The sequence below is a fragment of the Phoca vitulina genome, unplaced genomic scaffold, assembly GCF_004348235.1.
Source record: "Phoca vitulina isolate PV1807 unplaced genomic scaffold, GSC_HSeal_1.0 scaffold28, whole genome shotgun sequence".
NCBI lineage: Eukaryota > Metazoa > Chordata > Mammalia > Carnivora > Phocidae > Phoca > Phoca vitulina.
This window is the reverse complement of record NW_022589731.1, coordinates 7969554-7991529: the sequence shown is the minus strand read 5'-3', so window position 1 is coordinate 7991529 and position 21976 is coordinate 7969554. Positions and strand designations below refer to the sequence as shown.

Below are 21976 nucleotides of genomic sequence, written 5' to 3'. Positions count from 1 at the left end.
CATACTAGCACACTCGGAAACAACCTCTTTGCTTCTCTGAGCCTATGTGTCCAGCCAAACCCTTCCAGTAATGTACCATTGCTATATTCAATTATGGGAAGTTGGTTCTCTGTAAAGTTGAGAAGTTCTAATAATCCACTGGGTTAGCCCACTTTTCTTCTCCAAATAAAATGCCCCTCTGAAAGCAAACACTAATGAATTGTATGCCTTTCAGACACCCTTACTCTGAATGCTTAACAACTTCCAAGCACAGAGAAAAGACATTTCTATCATTTTATCATTGAATCACAGGTAATCTTTCTCCACAAATAATATCCCTTTAAGAGAGACACGCTGATGAATTCACTATTTGAATGGGAATCATTATCTCAACCAGATCTGTGACTTTTTGCGGACTACAACACAGCTCTAATACATAAACTTTTAATTCTTTAGGGTGTAGTTTGGTGGCAGTCAATGAAATGAAGCATAGAATTGAAACTGAACAAAATAGTACAGTTTGGCTCAAGAGCAGTGCCACCATGGAAGAAAAATAAAAGCCCCCATTCCCAGAATTAATATTCTCTTCCAGCAAAAGAAAAGACCTCTCTCTCTTTGTTGAATTAATGAGCAAAACCCAAATCTGTTAACATTTTTGTTTCACTTGCTTTGTAAAATAAATGTTGCCCTCCACACAATGAAAATAACACATTCTCTGAAGCTAAACAAGTATCTTCCAATTGTATCCTAAAGTTTATATTTCCTCTACATACACTCAAAGGGCAAGAAAAACAGAAAATTTCAGCTACATTAGAGCGGGGATCTCCGAAGTATATTCCTGAAGGGGGCTGACAAGAATATAGAATTTTTTGCTGCTAGTGGTATAATACATTGTTCAATAAAGTTTGAAAAACACTGTAATAGAAGATCATGCTGACAATAAAGTAATTCTTTTTTAAATTAATTTTTATTGACATATAATTAACATACAGTGTTATATTAGTTTCAGATATACAACATAATGATTCAACAATTCTATACATTACTCAGTGCTCACCCAATAAGTGTAGTCACCAAACAATATTATTACAATTTTACTGACTATATTCCCTATGTCATACTCTTCATCTTCATGACTTATTTTTTCCTAAAGATTTTATTTATTTGAGAGAGAGAAAGAAAGCGCATATGCACATGTGGGGGGTGGGGGCAGAAGGAGAGAGAGAAGCAGACTCCCTGCTGAGCAGGGAGCCCAATAGGAGGCTTGATCCCAGGACCCCGAGATCATAACCTGAGCTGAAGACAGGCACTTAACCAACTGAGCCACCCAGGCTCAGCTTCATACCTTATTAAAGTAATTACTTCAAAACAGTAATTTTGTATATTTGCTTCTATCAAAAGTACACATTTTTATAAAAACCATTAAAAATAGTAAACCTTGAATATTACAGGCTTTTAGGAAAACTCCCTTATAAGAAACATACTGCTTCTTCCTTAACAATGACAAAAACATAACCACAATAACTAAAGCCACAGAAAAAGCAAGTGTCTAAAAAGGATGCATAACAATAACTACAATCAATAAAATTTCCCTTAAAACTTATATATCAAAGCTGAATATATACAATCCTTAGGACTCCATCTCCACTCATAGGCATATATCAAACTAATGTATGTTCATCAAAGGACATACAAAAGAATGCTATTTCTTTTCATACTAGCCAAAAACTGGAAACAAATGTCCATCGATAATGGAATGAATGAATAAACTGTGAAATACTCATACAATGTAATACTACAGAGCACTGAAAATAAATTATTATTCAATAACATGGATGAATCTTCATAATTTTAACATAATGCTGAATGAAAAAAGGCAGATACACAAAAATACACACAGCATAACTCCATTCATACAAAGTTCAAAACTGGCAAAATTAATTTACAGTATCAAAAGTTGGAATAGTGGTTACCTCAGGGAGGGGTTGACAGTGACTGGAAAGAGTCAAAGGGAAGGGTTTCTAAGAGTCTGTAATATTTTATTTCTTCACCTTTGTGAAAATTCATCCAGCTGTACACTTAGAATCTGTATTTTTCTGTATGTACATTTTCTCTTTTTTTAAAAGATTTTATTTATTTGACAGAGAGAGACACAGCAAGAGAGGGAACACAAGCATGGGGAGTGGGAGAAGGAGAAGCAGGCTTCCCGTGGAGCAGCGAGCCCAATGTGGGGCTCCATCCCAGGACCCTGGGGATCATGACCTGAGCCAAGCCGAAGGCAGACGCTTAACAACTGAGCCACCCAGGTGCCCCTGTATGTACATTTTCAATAAACAGGGGAAAAAATTTTAATTACATATGAACTGAATTCAGTAAAAAAAATTCTTATTTCAAATATACCAAACAACCTAATTTAAGCCTCTGATAAATCTTTTGGCTCACTACATAAACATGCAAGTTATACACTTTGTAAAGCATAATTTTCAATAAGTTTATAACTACTAAAATTACACAAAGTTCTCTAAGCACAATGGAATTAAATTAGAAATCAAAAATAATTAAGATATCTAGAAAAACAGCAATATTTGGAAGGTAATCCACAAATCAGAAAACAAAATGCAGAGAAATTAGAAAATATTCTGAATAATAAAAACACAACATATCAAAATTTGTTGGATGTAGCTAAAGCAATGCTCATACAGTAATGTTTAGCTTTAAATTCTCCTATTAGAAAAAAAAGAAAGGTTCAAAATCAATGGTCTTTCACCTTAAGAAGCTACAAAAAGAAGAGCAAGTTAGACCCAAAGAAATAGAGGAAGGAAGTAAGAAGTCACAGGTTAAAGAACAAATCACAAAGAAATCAGAAAATATCTTCAGAAGGATGATAAAGAAAATGCAACATATCAAAATTTGTTCAATGCAGCTAAAGCAGTGCTTCAAGAGAAATGTTTAGCTTTAAATCCTTATGTTGGGGGTGGAGTCTAAAATCAATGCTCTGAGATTTCACTTTTAGAAGCTAGAAAAAGAAACTAAACTGAAAGAAGATAAGCAATGGTTCTCAACTGTGGGCTATTTTGCTCATCAGCAGATATTTGGCAATGTCTGGAGACATTTTCTGCTATTACAACTAGGAAATCTACTGGCATTTTGTGAGGAGAGGTAAAGGATGCTGCTAAACATCCTATGATGCTCAAAACAGAATTATCCGGTCAAAATTGTCAATAATGCCGAGGCTGAGAAACTCTGAAGTAGAGGAAAGAAATAATAAAGCCAAGAACAGGAATGAACAAAATAAGAAATAGGAAACAATAGAGACTATCAATAAAACCAAAAGTTAACTTTAAAAAAGTCAGTAAAATCGATAAATTTCTAAGACTGATGAAGAAAAAAAGACAGAAATTACTAATACAAAAAAATCGTATCAGGATGAAAGAGTGCACATCCCTATAGATCCAACAGATATTACAAGGATGATAAGAGAATATTATGAACAACTTTAAGTCAAATTCAAACAACTTAGATGAAATGGACAAATTTCCTGAAAGAATACAAATTATTAAAACTGACTCAAGAAGAATTAGAAACCCTGAATACTCTTATATCTATTAAAGATACTGAATTCATAATCAGAAACCTTCCCACAAGAAAACTCCAGGCCCAGAAGTTTTCATTGGCAAGTGTTATTAAGCATTTAAGGAATAAATAATACCAATCCTACATAAAATCTTTCAAAAGATAAAGAAAGAGGGAACATTTCCCAACTCATTTTGAGGCCAGTATTATCCTGGTAGTGAAACCAAAGAAATGACATTGGGAAAAAACAAAACAAAATAAAAAAACAGATTACTATCCTTCATGACACAAGAATCCTTAACGAACTATTAGCAAATTGAAGCCAACAGCAAATAGAAAGAATCAGTTTTATAATTAAAAATTTGGTCTTTGTCCCAACTTTGTGGAACCTTGGAATTTCCAAAGATATAGGAGTGTCTACATTATTCACGGTGGGCCCTGGACCACCACCTGAGTTTATGCTAAAGAGATGACTCGAACTGAGGGCTGGTCACGACAGAAAGACGAACTGTGTGGTTAGAGGGTTGGGGCTTTGAGCCACTCGCATCACCTGACTTCCTAACCTCCAGGGAGAGAACGGTCACTAGAGATTGAGTTCAATCATGTGGCCAGTGATTCAATCAATTATGACTACAATGATTTTGAAATAAAAACTCTGGAATCTGAGGCTCAGGTGAGCTTCCTAGTTGGTAAACACATCAATGTGTCGGGAAGGTAAAGCATCTTGATTCCACAGGGAAAGGACACAGAAGGTCCATGTTCCCAACTCTCCCAGACCTTGCCCTATATTTCTCTTCATTTGGCTGGTCCTGATTTATATTATTTACAGTAAAATTTGTAGTCATAAGTATAGTGCTTTCCTGAGTTCCGTGCGTAGTTCTAGTGAATTACCAAACCTGAGGGGATTAAGGACCCCCAGATTTGTAGCCAGTTAGTACAGCTGACATCTGTAGTGAGGGCAGTCACGCTGAGAACTGCACCCTTAAACTTGTGGACACTGCGCTAACTATGGGTGGTTGGTGTCAGTATCACAAAATACACCACGACCAAACCGAGTTTATTCCAGGAATGCAAGACTGACTTAAGATTCAACAAAAATACCAATCAATGTAGCGGACCACATTAACAGAATAATTTGAAAAATATAATCTCAACAAATGCAGAAAAATCATTTAACAAAATTCAACATCTATTCATGATAAAAAAAAAAAAAAAAACACCTCAGTAAATTAGGAAAGAAAGGAATTTCCCGAACCAGTGAAAAGGCATCTACAAAAAGTACAGTTATCATACTCAATGGTGAAAGAATGCAAGTTTTCTCAAGATTAGGAACAAAAAATGTTCACTCTCACCACTTCTATTCAGCACCGTATTAGGGGTCCTCACCAATAAAATAAAGCAGAAAAAAGAAACATCATACAGAATGGAAAGGAAGAAGTAAAAATATCTGTACTGCAAACAGATTTATTATCTATTTAGAAAATCCTAAGGAATATACAAATTATTAGAACTAATATACCAAATTCAATTGCCATTTACAATAGCATCAAAGATTAATAAATACCTAAGGATAAATTTAACAAAATATGTACATTACTCACATTCTGAAAAACTACAAAATATTGCTGAACTATGAAAACATCTAATTGAGTAATGGAGAGACATACCATGTTCATAAATCAGAAAATTCAGTATTGTTCTGATGTGTGAGGCCTCTCTAAATTAACCTAGAGATTCAGTGCAATCCCAACCAAAATTCTAATAGGTTTTATTGTAGGAATTGACAGGCAGATTCTATAATGTATATTAAATTGCAAAAGACCTAGAATAGTCAAAGGAACTTCTGAAAAAGAAGAACGACACTGGAAGACTTACACACCTGATTTCATGACTTATTAAAACAAAACAAAACAAAACAAAAAAAACAACTACAGTAGGGTGCCCGGGTGGCTCAGTCAGTTAGGTGTCTACCTTCGGCTCCAGTCATGGTCTCCGGGTCCTGGGATTGAGCTGGCATCTGGCTTCCTACTCAGCAGGGAGTCTGCTTCTTCCTCTCCCTCTGCCCCTCCCCCCAACTCGTATACTCTCTCTCTCTCTCTCGTTCTTTCTCAAATAAATAAATAAAATCTTAAAAACCTACAGTAATAGGGGCGCCTGGGTGGCTCAGTCGTTAAGCGTCTGCCTTCGGCTCAGGTCATGATCACAGGGTCCTGGGATCGAGCCCCACATCGGGCTTCCTGCTCAGCGGGAAGCCTGCTTCTCCCTCTCCCACTCCCCCTGCTTGTGTTCCCTCTCTCGCTGTGTCTCTCTCTGTCAAATAAATAAAATCTTTGAAAAAAAAAAATAATAAATAAATATTCTGATCAATGGACCAATCATAGATTCACACGTATGTGGTCAACTGATTTTTTACAAAGATCCTAAGGTAGTTCAATGGAGAAAGTAGAATCTTTCAAAAAAAAAAAAAAAGTGTATTTGCCAAAAAATGAACTTTAGCCTTTGCCTCACACCTTCTACAAAAATTAACTCTATATGAAACTTAGATCTAAATATGAAACCTAAAACTATAAGACTGCTAGGAGAAAAGAGAAAATTTTTCATGATTTTGGATTATGCAAAGATTTTTTTAGGACATTAGAAGCATGAATAATAAAACACAAACATAAACTGAACTTCATCAAAATATGCAACTTTGATTCTTCAAAAGACACTGTTAGGAAAATAAGGGCAAACCACTAAGTAGAAGAAAACATCTGCAAAACAAATATGTAATAAAGAACTTGTATCCAGAATTTACAAAGAACTCTTTTTTAAAGTCTTTGTATATTTTGGATAACAGTCTCTTTTTTTAGATTTTATTTATTTACTTATTTGGGGGGGAAGAGCAGAGGGAGAGGGAATCTCAAGCAGACTCCTAGCATACTCTCTGCTGATTGAGCCCCTTGAGATGACCTGAGCTGAAACCAAGACCTTGACATGACCTGAACTGAAACCAAGAATCTGATGCTTAGCCGACTAAGCCATCCAGGTGCTCCTAGACTTTACAAAGAACTCTTTACAGCTCAACAAGAAAACAAACAACTCAAAAGAAAAAAGTCAAAAAATATAATTAGATACTCCACCAAAGAAGATACATCAATAGCAAACAAGTCCATAAAAAGATGCTCAAGATCATTAGTTATAAGGAAAATGCAATCTAAACCACAAGTTATCATGCCATACTCACTAGAATGGCTAAAATTTAAAAGACTGACAATACCAAGTGCTATCCAGGTTGTGGAGCTATGGAAGTCTCCTACACTGCTAGTCAGAATGTAAAATGGTACAGACACTTTGGGGAATGGTTTGACAATTTCTTTATAAAGTTAAATATATATTTGTTATATTGCTTAGCAATTCCACTCCTAGGTATTTATGTAAAAAATATGAAAACACAAAAGACCTGTCCATGAAAGTAAAGGCATCTTTACTTGTAATAGCTAAAAACTATATGCAACCTAAATGTCTATCAACTGGTGAATGGATAAACAAATTGTGATAGATCCCTACAATGGATTATTACTCAGCAATATAAAAAACTGAACTACTGAAACGTAGAAAAACATGAATCTCAAAAAACACTATGCTAAGTGAAAGGAGTTTGATGCAAAAAGAGTATATACATGATTCCACTTATATGAAACTCTAGAAATGGCAAAACTGCAGTGACAGAAAACAGATGAGAAGCTGCGAAGGCCAAGAGGCAGAGATAGGAAACTGACTGTAAAGAGGCATGAAGCAATGTTTTGAGGTGATAAACATGTTCTATATCATAATTTTGCTGGAGGTGACTGTATACATATGTCAAGTCATTGACTCATATGCTAAAAATTGGGGAATTTTATTGTATGGAAATTATATCCAGGGGAGCCTGGGTGGCTCAGTCGGTTAAGCATCTGCCTTTGGCTCAGGTCATGATCCCAGGGTCCTGGGATCGAGCCCCACATCGGGCTCCCTGCTCGGCGGGAGGCCTGCTTCTCCCTCTCCCACTCCCCCTGCTTGTGTTCCCTCTCTCGCTGTGTCTCTCTCTGTCAAATAAATAAAATCTTAAAAAAAAAAAAAATTATATCCAAATAAAGCTTATTTTTTTAAAAAGTAATAAGCCTCATCCAGAAATCGAGGCAATAATCTAATGTACCACAAAATACTCAAAAATGAGAATAAAATATTAATTCCTTATTGTGGGAGACTAATAATACAAAGTACTAGAAAATACATTATTTAAAAGCCTCATTCCTTTGGGAAATATCTATATTTATGTGTATTTTTAAAAATTTTTCATTTCCGGCATATGATTAATCTGCTGTTAGTCAAGCGTATACACAGTCAAGTCTTCATCTTCCATAACAGGAAATCAACAGATAATAAATAGTATAAGCTTCTTATTTTTAAAAAAATTTTTTAAAGATTTTATTTATTTGGATAGAGAGAGAGAACAGAGGGAAGTGCAGAGGGAGAATCTCAAGCAGACTCCATGCTGAGCATAGAGCCTGACACAGGGCTTGATTTCATGACCCTGAGATCATGACCCGAGTGGAAATTAAGAGTCAGATGCTTAACCAACTGAGCCACCCAAGGGCTCCCAGAATAAGCTTTTTTTTTTTTTTTAAGATTTTATTTATTTATTTGACAGAGAGAAACACAGCGAGAGAGGGAACACAAGCAGGGGGAGTGGGAGAGGGAGAAGCAGGCCTCCCACCGAGCAGGGAGCCCGATGCAGGGCTCGACCTCAGCCGAAGGCAGACGCTTATCAACTGAGTCACCCAGTGCTCCCCAGAATAAGCTTCTTATTTAGAAATATGAAAGCACAGGTGCCTGGCTGGCTCAGTCGTTAAAGCATGCAACTCTTGATCTCAGGGTCGTGAGATCAAGCCCCATGTTGGGTGTAGAGATTACTTAAATAAGTAAAAACTTAAAAAAAAAAAAAGAAAGAAAGCGAACAGCCGACGAACTGTTAAATTACTGGAAGTGGTAGCCACTAGGAAGTAGAAACTGGAAGGGGAGAGATGAGGCAGAGGAATGTTATTCTTTATAAGCCATTTAGTATTAGCAGACTCTTACAACTATATACATCTGTTACTTCTTTTTTAAATGTTATGAATTTAAAATAAAAGATAACTACTTCACTTTCTATTCTTAGTAGTGCCAGAAATTAAGAAGCATCTAATACATACTAAAGTTACACATTATTCATGAAATCATCACTTTTTAGGTGAGAGAGCAATATTAAAAACTACAAAGAATTTTGAAAATTAAAATTATTGCTCTTAAGCATACTTCTAAAAGTTAAAACAGGACATTTACTGTGTGATAACACATAATATATGATAACAGAGCAATATTCTAAAAACCTTTAAAAATGCAGAAAATATCAGTGATTTCCTAAATCTTTTGACTTCCAAATTGTAATCTGATATTTTAGGATAGAGTCAGGCATGAAATAAACATTCAATAGATACTTTGGAGGGAAAAGAAATGAACAGTACCATAATTAACAGCATTAATTATAATAAATATAAAGCCCATTTTTTTGAAGTTGATCCCAAGTTTTAGTGTTAATATATTCCATTCTTCCCTATAGTACTAGAAGCAGAAGATATTGTACATCTATTTCAAAGAATCTTACTGTGTAAGGCAAGTACATCCTACAGAAAAGTGACTCTCAAAGGAAGTAAGGGACGAGAGGCTGGGAGGATAGCTGAATCTCGTTTTGGCAGCTGCAGGAGAATGGAGGAGGTAATTTTTCCAACCAGCTACACTCCCTACTCCTAACCCCTTACTGGTTTATTTCAAGTTTTGAAGGCCTAATTGTTTAATATTCATTCATTCCACCTTTAGTTCTTTTTAGCACCTGTCACATGTTCAGACTCTTCTTATCTTACTGCAGTAAACAGCAACAGACAATTTTTTTAACAGTTTTACTGAGGTATAATTTACATACTAAAGGGGCGCCTGGGTGGCTCAGTTGTGTCTGCCTTCAGCTCAGGTCATGATCCCAGGGTCCTGGGATCCGAGCCCCGCATCGGGCTCCCTGCTCCACGGGAAGCCTGCTTCTCCCTCTCCCACTCCCTCTGCTTGTGTTCCTGCTCTCACTGTATGTCTCTGTCAAATAAATAAATAAAATCTTTTATAAAAAATACTAAAAAATTCACCCATTTTAAGGGTACAGTTCAATGAGCTTCAGTAAATTTACACAGTTGCATAACCTTTACCACAATCCAATTTTGGGACACTTCTATCACCCCAAAAGTTCCTTCATGCCCATTTGTAGTTAATCTCCATTCCCACCCCTCGCCTACCATTGACCTGCTTTCTAATTTCTATAGTTCTGCCTTTTTTAAAATTAATTTCACATAATGGAATTATACAATATGTACTGTTATGTATCTGACCCTATTTAATGTGTTTGTTGTTCATCCACTTTGTTATACGTATGAGTGGTTTGTTTATTTTTTTTTTAATTTTTTTATTGTTATGTTAATCCCCATACATTACACCATTAGTTTTAGATATAGTGTTCCATGATTCATTGTTTGTGCATAACACCCAGTGCTCCATGCAGAACGTGCCCTCCTCAATACCCATCACCAGGTTTGTTTATTTTTATTGCTGGAGAGCATTCCACTGCATGAACATACTACATTTTGCTTGTCCATCAGCAGCTTACAGTTATTTTGTTTCCAGCTTTTGGCAGTCATGAATAATGCTATGACCATCCACATTCAAGTGTTCCTGTGAACATGTGGAGTAGGGGGCCTTCATCCCACAGGACAGGACCTCACGCTTGCTACACTCTACCATTAACACCCAAGCTATTTACCAAAATGAAACACATACTGGTACTTAATAAGTGAATATTAAATTCCTACTGATACTTAAATGTTTGTTTAAAGAATAAAAGAAACACGTTACTCGGCTATTCTAATAATAGGGGCTTCAACTTCAATTTTAAAAACACAAACATGGGCGCCTGGGTGGCTCAGTTGGTTAAGTGACTGCCTTCGGCTCAGGTCATGATCCTGGAGTCCCTGGATCGAGTCCCACATCGGGCTCCCTGCTCGGCGGGGAGTCTGCTTCTCCCTCTGACCCTCCCCCCCCTCATGTGCTCTCTCTCATTCTAAATAAATAAAATCTTAAAATAAATAAATAAATAAATAAATAAATAAATAAATAAAAACACAAACATAACTTTGTCTCCAATAAGTATACCTGCCACAAATAAACTGACAATGAGATTAATGATATTAAACACCCCTAGATCAACTTCATACAAAGCAATCAATTGTGCCTAAGTCTCTCTAAAAGTCTTCTCAAGGGGCGCCTGGGTGGCTCAGTCATTAAGTGTCTGCCTTTGGTTCAGGTCATGATCCCAGAGTCCTGGGATCTGGCAGCATCAGGCTCCCTGCTCTGTGGGAAGTCTGCTTCTCCCTCTCCCACTCCCCCTGCTTGTGTTCCCTCTCTCGCTGTGTCTCTCTCTGTCAAATAAATAAAATCTTAAATAAATAAATAAAAGTCTTCTAAAAAATATGTCAACATTTCATTAAAAAATACCTTCAGATGTACATGATCGTGCTCAAAGTATTCAGCCATTCATTCAGTATTTAATGAGTACCTACACTAGGAATATAAATACTCTAAAATTACAAAGTCCCTGTCCTCTTATAGTTCACATTCCATCATCCACTTTTTGCCAATGAATGAATAAAGAAATAAAGAAATAAGGCATGACTTACTAAGAAAATTACAACTATATAACATACACTATGGCATTTTAACCTTACATTGTTAGATTACCACCATGTAATTCTATTTAATTATTTATACATAAATTTTATACATTGTATATATACAATACAATAATAAATCTTAATAATATAATATGTAATATTTATATTTATATATTTATATATATTTTATAAGTATATATTATATATTTACATATGTTATACATCATATGTATATAATACATATATATAATATAATAAATTTTATACATTATACATATACATTGTATACATATATATACAATGCACATTTTATATATTGTTTTTTCTTTAAACGGATTAAATATGATATTTGTGATAAATTCCATAAAAATATTAAAATCTGAGCTTTTAGGAACCTCCCTAATAAGCAATGGTTCTATAGAAAAATGAGATTCAAATATTTCTTTTTGGCTTATAGTACTATTTCCAGGAAAGTAACAAGCCTTCCAGAGGACAACTGACTGAATAACATGTTAAAATGATAATATTAAGAACACCAAATGGTTTTAGAGCCAGGCTAGAAGTCTGAATTTTAAATTGTAACTTCTATGCATTGACTGTTACCAACAAAGACTACAGAAACCAATCCTAGCAGATTCAGTATTAACAACAATATGTCATCCAGAGTTTTTATGAAATCTGAAGATCACTTTTTTTCCTGTTATTCATATTGAAGATATATATACACCCACACAAAATTATGGTAATCAAAATTAAAAACCTCAAAATTTACATTTCCTCTAATACCAAGACAAACTTATTTACCCTCTAGTCTCTTATTACATAAAAAGAAAGGTTCTTTACAGTTCCTAAAAGAGAATCCTAATTGTCCTTGTCTAATTAATCAAAATAAGAATAAAGGAAAATCAGTTGCTTTATCAAAATACATTGAGACTAAAATTACATTCTTTGGGCGTCTGGGTGGCTCAGTCGTTAAGCGTCTGCCTTCCACTCAGGTCATGATCCCAGGGTCCTAGGATAGAGTCCTGCATCGGGCTCCCTGCTCCGTGGGGAGCTTGCTTCTTCCTCTGCCTCTGTCTCTCATGAATAAATAAATAAATAAATAAAATCTTTAAAAATAAATAAATAAAAAATTATATTCTTCTATAATTTAAAAATGCCCATTTCAAACGGCTTCGAAGCTCTCATCATGTGGCCTCCACAAATGGTGTTTATATAGTATTTTCAAAAGACTATCAAAAATATTTCCCATAATAAAGAAACATAATGAAATAAATACCACACAGAAACCTTTTTATCCAATGTCATAAAACTAAATAGAAAGAAAACCCACAACACTTTTCCCCTGAAATGTATGTAGTAACACTAATAACAAAATTATCTACCAAACCAAATATATTCTCTTATAAGAAATTACTTAGATAACACATAAGGAATTTCACTTATACTAAGTTATGGAATCCCTGTATCTCCTTCAATGTATGTCAAAGTTAATGAATAAGTATATACTGTGAATCTATAACATTTCTACAATAACCTATTGTAATCTCTTCTGTGAATTTAAATAATTTAATCTGTATACTGTCATCTGACAAATATAGCCATGTTTATAACATCTTACTGACTTGTTTAATTTACCATTTCATTACACACATATTTTTCCAAATACACCATAAGCTCCTCTATGGTAGAGAAGCATGTTCTACGTACATAGTATAAGTTCAGAAAATTTGGTTACTAATTACCTTTAAGAAAGCAGTATCAATAACTAATGAAAAAGGAAGCAAATTGAGGAAGCAAACTGCAAAAGTTGAAAAAGCACTGGTGGGAAAGCATTAAAGCAGCAGATGCAGACCACACGTTTCAGACATTTGGCAGAGCAGAAAAGGAGAGTACTAACACATAAATTTCAGGTTACAGTCACTAAGTCTTACTTTTTAAGTAAATTATTACTAAGGGCAGGGGTGCCTGAGTGGCTCAGTCGTTAAGCGTCTGCCTTCGGCTCAGGTCATGGTCCCAGGGCCCTGGGATCGAGCCCCGCATCGGGCTCCATGCTCGGCGGGAAGCCTGCTTCTCCCTCTCCCACTCCCCCTGCTTGTGTTCCCTCTTTCGCTGTGTCTCTCTCTGTCAAATAAATAAATAAAATCTTCAAAAAAAAAAAATTATACTAAGGGCTGTTTGCTGATCCCAGAGAAACAAATCCCAGGGACTTGTCTTATCTCCTAGTTCTACCTGTGCAAGTTACCTTGCATGCCAGTCCAGTTTCCTCATCAAAAAAAATAAGGAAAATATCTTCATTTTACCTCACAGAACTCTTCTGAAATTCAAATGAGGTAATAATGTACATTAAAGGGCTTTATAGACAAGTAGTATGTTAAACGCAAGGGGTTACTATTACTATTATTATTGAAGATGGATCCTACCCTTTGACCCAACAATTCTAATTCTTCATGTTTTCCTAAGAATCTAGGTGGACAAATGTACGAAGGTATCTGCAAAAAGATGTTCAGAGTAGCCCTGTTTTGAATGAAAAAAAATCTAAAAATAACTTAAATGTCATCAATGGATGACTGGCTTAACAAATTATGGTATATACATGAAACAGAGTATCATGCTATAATTTAACATGATTTAACAAATGTGTATGAACATGAAAAAAATGTTCAAGATAAGATAAAGCAAGAGGTTCAACTTTTGAGAAGCCTTCCTTCATCTATCAAAATTAATCAGGTCCTCCCCATTATACTCCTCATAGGATCATCTATTTTTCCTATATTAAACTCTTCTTAGTTTGAAATAATATGCTTATATGTTTACTTGACAACATGTGTTTCCTTCATCAAATGGTAATGAAGATGGTGTACACACATACACTCTCTCTCACACATACACACACACTCCTACATACTTACGCAGAGGGGGGAGAAAGCTGCCAGTATTTTAAAATGTAGGAAGCCAAAATGAAAAATAAAAACAATCTAACAAAAAAATATGCATGCTTATATTACATCAGCACTATTGACCAAAAATGGGATCTGGAAATACATTTTCTCAAACAATACCATCAAAGCTCTTTGATTACACTAGTATCTTCAAAACTGTCTTCATTTAAGAAATGACAAAGAATCATGCTATGTCCAAAAGAACGCAATGCTGTTTCCTTTGCAAGGAGAAATCTAGAAGAAAAAGCTTTCTTCGGGTCAACAGTCTCATCTGGTTAGAATGATGCACATTCTGCTGAAAATCCAGCTTGATATTAAATCAACCACCTATAGTTAGGTATCTCTTACCATCTCCAGGCCACATGAGTTTTAATCATAAAATGAGTGATAATATCTTACCTTCATAAAGCAGAGAACTATACTGAATGAAATCTTGAATTCCCTTTTTATAATTTGTGATCTTCCACACCATGTATTCAATATTCTGGAAAAAGGCCGCTAATCAAATAGGAACAGAAGCAGCTATCCTACTGACTTACAAGGCATGATCATCAAGTGTCCTTGAAACACTTCCATAAGGGAATATGTCCTTTAGAAACTCCAACAGCAAACTTATGCTTCAATGAAGCATTTAATGGAAAGTCTGAGTTTGTTTAGAGTGAGGTACATATATAATTCTTTTTTTTTTTTTAAGATTTTATTTATTTATTTGACGGAGAAAGACACAGTGAGAGAAGGAACACAAGTAAGGGGAGTGAGAGAGGGAGAAGCAGGCTTCCTGCTGAGCAGGGAGTCTGATGCAGGACTCGATCCCAGGACCCGGGGATCATGACCTGAGCCGAAGGCAGACGCTTAATGACTGAGCCACCCAGGCGCCCCATAATTCTTGATAATTTTTCATTTAAACTCAGTTTTAGGGGAAGACAGAATATCACAGAAAATATCACAAAGGAGGTGTTAATCACTCAACATTTGGAAAATACTGAAGAACAATACTAACATCACAAAGAGTTTAACTGCTACTAATCTCTACTTCTGTCCTGGTACTCTAGGAGTTATCTGTTTGATAGAGACTCAGGAACAATTTCTTGATATAGAAAATCTGAAAAGCATAGAATAGTAAAAAGAAATTTCACAATAAAAATAAGGTTTCATTCAACTATTCAGTGAACAAAGAGGTACATATTTAAGAATAAAAATAGAAGATATAACAAATTTCAAATTACTTCTACTGGTAAAAGGATAGTTTCTTAAAAAAAGAATTCACCACTACTTCCCCAAAAAACTAATAATCCATGAAGAAGACAACCAAAAAGTCTTTAAAGCTAAAAATATAACAATACAATCATTCCCTTCAAGACTAAAACATTTCATAATTCTGTAGTTTAAGAAAAGTTAAAATAAAGCCTTATAAGCAAAAGGAAAGCTGTTTTGTTTTTTAATGTCCTCAATCCTAGCAAGTGGAATTGAAATGTGGCTGGTATTGTGAGATTCTTTAATATCCAAAGGATATCAAATAGAATAAATTTTTCATCAACTTAAAATTCAAACATAAATTGGTACTTACTATCACTTTCTACATCACCTTAAAACAATGCAATTACTATGTGTCAGACTCATACCAACATTTATTGCCAATATTTGACACACATATGGTTCTTGCGGATACGTTTTAATATTTTATTTTCACGACAGGATGACAATGAGTGTTCTTTAAAATTAATTGCAACATTCTATAATCTACTATAATATACTTATATATTATACTATAGTATACTATAATATAATTCTTTTAAATAAAAGAAGTTGGAGATTTTTAGTCTTCAAATACTACATATTATCTTCCTTTCCAAATATATTATCGCTAACATCCTTTAGAATACAATGTAATCAGAGTTTGCCAAAGTAAGAGTTGCATCATTTCTTCTTCCAGACTTTAATATGGTACTCAGCACAAAAGAGAAATTCAGTTCCACAGACGGTAGTCTACCTGGAGTTTGAAAACCTTCCATTTTTTAAGAAACACCTACTATGTACAAGGCATTGTGATAGATACTGGGGATAAATCCTTAAGCAGAAGAGATTCAATTTCTGCCTTCATGGAGTTTTTAGTCCAATGAATGAGACATGAATTTATCAATCAGAAAACTGTATTTCTACAAACTATGATAAACACCACGAAGGAAAAGTAGGAGTGTCATCATGTGAACACCTGATCTACTTTGGCTCATGAGAAAAGGCTACCCCTAAGAAGTTATGATTGAGTTGAAATAAGAGTGTTATTAGATAGAGACAACTCGGCAAAAGGGGAAAGAACAGAATATGTGCAAAGACCTTGAAGTAGGAGGAAACATGGTGTATTGAAGAAATTGAAAGAAAGCTAGCCAATATAATTCATCAGAATTGTATATGGGGCATGAGTAGTTACATGGATACCAGTTAGGAGGTTACAACAGTTCTCCAGGTGAAAGATAGATGGTATCTCATTAGGAGGGAAGTAATGAAGATAAGGGAAAAGAAGGCAGATTCAAGAGATACTTAGGAGAAAATCAGTGTTACAATGAAGCCAGGTAGAGTAGCATTAGTAGAGTTTTAAAGATGACAGATCTTTAAATTTTTCAGTTGTGAGACCAAACAGTAAAAAGCTGGGAATTTGAGCTTATGTGACGTTCCTCAATAAGCCAGATAGCAATTGCAGCCAGGTTTTCTAATAGCAGTAACATCTTAGGAAGGGTGATTTTAGGAAATGTGCCAGAAGGTCATGACCAAGACTACAGTAAAGTCAACCATGTATTTAAAAAATAATTACATATTATAGGTCCCACTTCTGAACTGTCAGTTAGAAGGATATCAAATGATAAAATTACTGGGATTTTCAAGGTACATGTTTGTAATATCACATTATATCACTTATTTTTTTCTCTCCTTTGTACTTATGTGAAAATAAGATTTCAAGACTTAAAATATTAGGAGTTATATCAGGGAGATCATATTACACCTGAGAATATTAGGGGGGAAAAGTCAACCAACATTATATCTGAAAGATGCTAAAATGTCAGGGAAACAAATATCATCTTATGACAAACAAGATATCAACGTCCAAGATGCATAATAGTAACAGCAACTTCCACACGAGTAGCTTTTTGATTAGGAAAATAAGACAGATATGCTCATAACTCTATTCCTTTCCTTGTTTCAGATGACTAATAAATGGAAAATTTTTACAAGTCTTCTTTCTTTCTGCTTTATGTAACCAATATAATAAAATTTCTACTAAATCCAGTAATAGGCCTAAAGTTAACAGATGTCCATAAGGTCTCCTTCAAATGGACTAACAACCCCATTTCCCATATACCCCAGCACTGGAAATTGATCCTTGGCTCCTGTATTCCATGAAGCAGAAGTTTTAAACAAATGGTAAGGAATAATAATTTCTAGTGTTTGACTTTAACATACTAGTTCTCATCTATAGGCCCCAGTCAAACCCCACACACGGGTGGACCTTAATATATTCTAAAATCTATTTCTTGCTCTTTTTCTTTTCTTCTTACTACTTATATTCCTATGAAAAATTATCTTCCTTAGTCTTGGGTGGTCCAATGTACACATAATTATTTTCCCATGGGTACTATAAGAACATGGCATGCCTGTAGTTCTCCAGAATTTCTGATATGCTGTGCTAAAACATACAGTAATTAGCACTGTGGTCCCACACACAATAGTAGAATCCTAACAGGAACACTACCATGAAACAGAAACACCACTTAGTCAAAACCCCAAGCTGAGCAAAGTATAAGTCAATAGATGACAAAGATTTACTAATGACCTGTAACATAACTGGTAAAATCTAGAAACGTGTATCTTATTTATGCATCCATAATCCTTGAATTGTTAGTAACAATGTCACATCTGCAATGATGGAGTGGTATACTGAATAACTAATATTGTAATTGATCTCTAGAACTGTCAATAAATCAGTGCCATAGAACTTCAGAGGAAAAACGGACCTTGGTAAATATGTAGTCCTTCCCTTCATTGTACAGATGAGAAGAGGGACGAAGAAAAAATGTAGTAAGATCATTTACCTGATTTCTACAAAATAGGAAAGACTCAGTAAATACTTGTAGCATGACAAAACCCAGGTCTGGTTTCCTATGTGATACTCTTTGCATGGCTCTAAATTAAAAAACAAAAACAAAAAAAACCTTTTTTAATCTACACATGGATTGAAAAACCCATGAATTTGAATTCTTGAAATATAGATCCTAGTTGCTGACACTGAACCAGAGAAACTGTGAAGAACAAAAAAATTCATATTTATTTGTTCAAATGCTGCATATCATATTACATATTTTCATTCCAAAACTATCATACCATAAAAAACCCTCTAGACCGACCAACACATAAACATAAATACAGCATATTAAGCTTATAGCTAACTATTTTTATAATTTTAAAAATTAAGTTTGAGGGCGCCTGGGTGGCTCAGTCGTTAAGCGTCTGCCTTCGGCTCAGGTCATGATCCCGGGGTCCTGGAATCGAGCCCCGCATCGGGCTCGCTGCTCGGCTGGAAGCCTGCTTCTCCCTCCTCTACTCCCCCTGCTTGTGTTCCCTCTCTCGCTGTCTCTCTCTCTGTCAAATAAATAAATAAAATCTTAAAAAGAACAAAAAATTAAGTTTAAAAAACACAGAATAGGGGCGCCTGGGTGGCTCAGTCGTTAAGTGTCTGCCTTTGGCTCAGGTCATGATCCCAGGGTCCTGGGATGGAGTTCCGAATTGGGCTCCATGCTCAGCAGGGAGCCTGCTTCTCCCACTCCCTCTGCCTGCCTGTCTGCCTACTTGTGATCTCTCTGACAAATAAATAAATAAAATCTTTAAAAAAAAAACAAAAACAAAAAAACACAGAATACTCCTAATGAAGAAGCCAAAAAAGGAAACACACAGCTTTAAAGATTAGTCAAAGGGGGAAGGGTGAATCCTAGTTTTGCCTCAGCAATGTCAAAAATGCAGAGTGGGAAGATCCAAACTTTTGAGCTCTAATTACTATCTGTAGGAACCTCAAGTTTCCTGCATCTATTAGTAAGAGCCCCTATTCCTGCTCTCTCCCCAATCTACTTCCCCAAGTGACTACCCAACTACCTGTCTGGAGTTCCCCAAACTCTTCAGGCAACCTTAGTTACCCAAAGATTGCTCTGTGCCTCTCCAAAATAAATGCTTACATTCTCTAGACAAAGCTTTGGGGATCAGAAAAAAAGGTCTCATTTAATTCCTCTTGTCAATGGAAAAAACAGCATCTGTTGATTTAAAGATGGCCTTTTGAAAAGTTCCTATGAGCTGAATCCTTAGAATTCACTGACCCTCTGGGACAAAACACTGAAAAGACAGCCAGGCACTACCAAAAGTTTTCAAAAAAATGGAAGTCAACTATGTCTGAGTACATCCAAACAAGCATTTTCTAGAGATCTCTTTGGACTGAAAAATAAGCATCTTCTTTCTCTGTGTTTTGTTTTTTTTTTTTTTTTTCTTTAAAAGCTCCCTTACCAACTCAATCTTATCAAGTTAAGAGATACAACTTTCATAGCATGGTCTTCCCTTTCACCCTTAAACAACAGATAGACCTTGCCCACTAACTTCCTACTCTAACCAAATATTTTTATTCCTTTGACAGAACCCTTGATTCTGCTTTATATCCTGCCTGAGCTATTTCTGGTTTTTAAAAATTCTTCTTGGATCGTCCAAGTTTAAAGTTGGCCCAAGATTACTTTTAGCATGTGGTTGCATGCATGGACACATGCTGTCAAGTCTCTTAATTTATTGTCCCTCTCAGTCACAGATCTCCCCACTTAATAAACCCAGCAACAACTCTTTGGTTTTCTTTTGGATTCTACTCCTTCCCTTCCACACAAAGTCAGGTTATGATACCTAGACTTTATTAGTTTAAAAGGGCCAAATCTCCAGGGATGGTGGTAAAGGAACTCATCTGGCTATTCAGTGTTGCTCCAGACTTGGTATTAGAGAACTGAGGCGAGTAGGGCCTGCCCTTTTGCCTGTGTGCTCCCTCCCTCCAGCTGCCCTTTCTAAACCTCCCAGCTTGCTACCTGTTGGCAGTGCTGGTGTTGCTGCTCCCGTTGCTGTGTTTCTGTGCTCGGCTCAATCTCCTTGGGGGCTTTGAATGCTGCAGCCGGGGGCTCGGCATGGAGGGGAACGTGGAGGCATAGCCATGTTCACACTCTAAAGAGACAGCAAAAAAAAAAAAAAAAGAGAGAGAGAGAGAGAGACATGATAACAGGAATGTACCCAAATCCATGGATCCACAGATCTAAAGTCCCTGCAGTAAAATGTTGCTGAAAACAGCAGAAGAAAAGGAGGTAATATTTTTCCCCTTTTTGGTTGGAAGGTAAAATTCTCAGTCCTTCCCAGGACATCGATCCTGTAACATTATATACAGACCCAACCCATCACCTGAAAGGGGTACAGATACTTCTTCTAAACCAAGTAATTTCTCCATCCTCTCCAAAATCCTTTTCTCCAAGAACTCTTGACTGAAACACACTGATTTCTGAGACTAGTTGCCATCCACCTCAATTATCTCACCCGCCTCGAAATCCCCCTTTAACTCTCTCCATTCTAGGTCTCTCACTAAGCGCTCCATTTTCACGTATTTCAAACCATTCAATTGCCTCATCTCGGAGGACATTTTCTCCCCCGACACCTTCATTTCCAGAGTTCCTACTCTTCACTCCCCAGTCTCTTTACATCTCTTCGAGTCTCGGTCCCTAAATGGGGTCCCGTCTCCTCCCACCTCAGTTTCTCAGAGGTCCCTTCCCCACAGGTGTGCATCCTCCTCCCCACCGGCTCCTCGGCAGGCATTCCCTTCCTCGGCCGCCAGCCTCGCCTCCTCCACCCCTACCTGCGCCGCCGCCTACCCCCTTGCTTCAGTTCCTTCTTCCCTCTTGCCTCCCAAGTCCTCGGGCTGGCGCCCACTCTCAACACACTCCGTCCCTCTGCTCTGGCCCACGTCCCCTCTGCCCCCAGAACCTCGTCCTCCCCGCACACACAGGCTCGCGCGGCCCCCCCCGCCCCCCCCCCCCCCCCCACCCCCCCCCTTACCATGCACCTCCCCTCACACGCGCTCCTCTCCTCACACGCACCCCCGCCTCCCCGCACACGCGCACCCCTCCTCACGCACGCACCTGTCGCCCGCGCACCGCTCCTCACACACGCACCCTCCCTCCCCTCACACACCCCTCCCCTCACACACGCGCTCCTCACTCACACTCCTCATGCACGCACCTCTTTACACACGCACCCCTCACGCACGCAGCCCTGCCTCCCCTGCTCACGCACGTACCCCGCTCCTCACACCCGCACCCTCCCTCCCCTCACACATCGCACCGCATTCCCCGCGCGGAGGAGTGCGCGGGCTCGGGTGGTGGCGGAGGCGGGGGCGCCCAGCCGTTACCTCGGTCTCGGCGCTCCAAAAACTCGGCCGCCTCAAGCAGGCGCTGCACGTTGATCATCCGCACCCTCTCCATGGGCACCGCTGGTGGCGACCGGGGCCTCTCCGTGCTCCCTTCCCCGGCCGACAGGAGGCGCCGCAGGCGGCTACAGGCCCGCGCCGCCCCGGGACATGTGCGGCGGGCGGGCGGGCCAGCCGCGGCTCGGCGCGCTCTCCGCCGCCCCTGCCGCCCCCGCCGCGCCCGCCGCGCCCGCCGC

General features: G+C 37.3%; 1 protein-coding gene across 2 annotated transcripts in view; it reads right to left on the bottom strand.

Annotated features, from left to right (window-relative positions):
* The window catches only part of MXI1 (MAX interactor 1, dimerization protein), an 80873-nt gene that overhangs the window by 41852 nt on the left and 17045 nt on the right, over nucleotides 1–21976 (bottom strand). The window contains exons 1-2 of one of the 2 annotated variants that reach the window (XM_032423022.1): nucleotides 21723–21933; nucleotides 20359–20491 (exon numbers count right to left, since the gene is read on the bottom strand). In XM_032423022.1, the coding sequence (XP_032278913.1) occupies nucleotides 20359–20491; nucleotides 21723–21795 (206 nt within the window). In that variant the 5' untranslated portion in view covers nucleotides 21796–21933. Of the gene's footprint in view, nucleotides 1–20358; nucleotides 20492–21722; nucleotides 21934–21976 lie in introns of those variants that run through there. The other variant, XM_032423021.1, reaches the window with a different exon arrangement.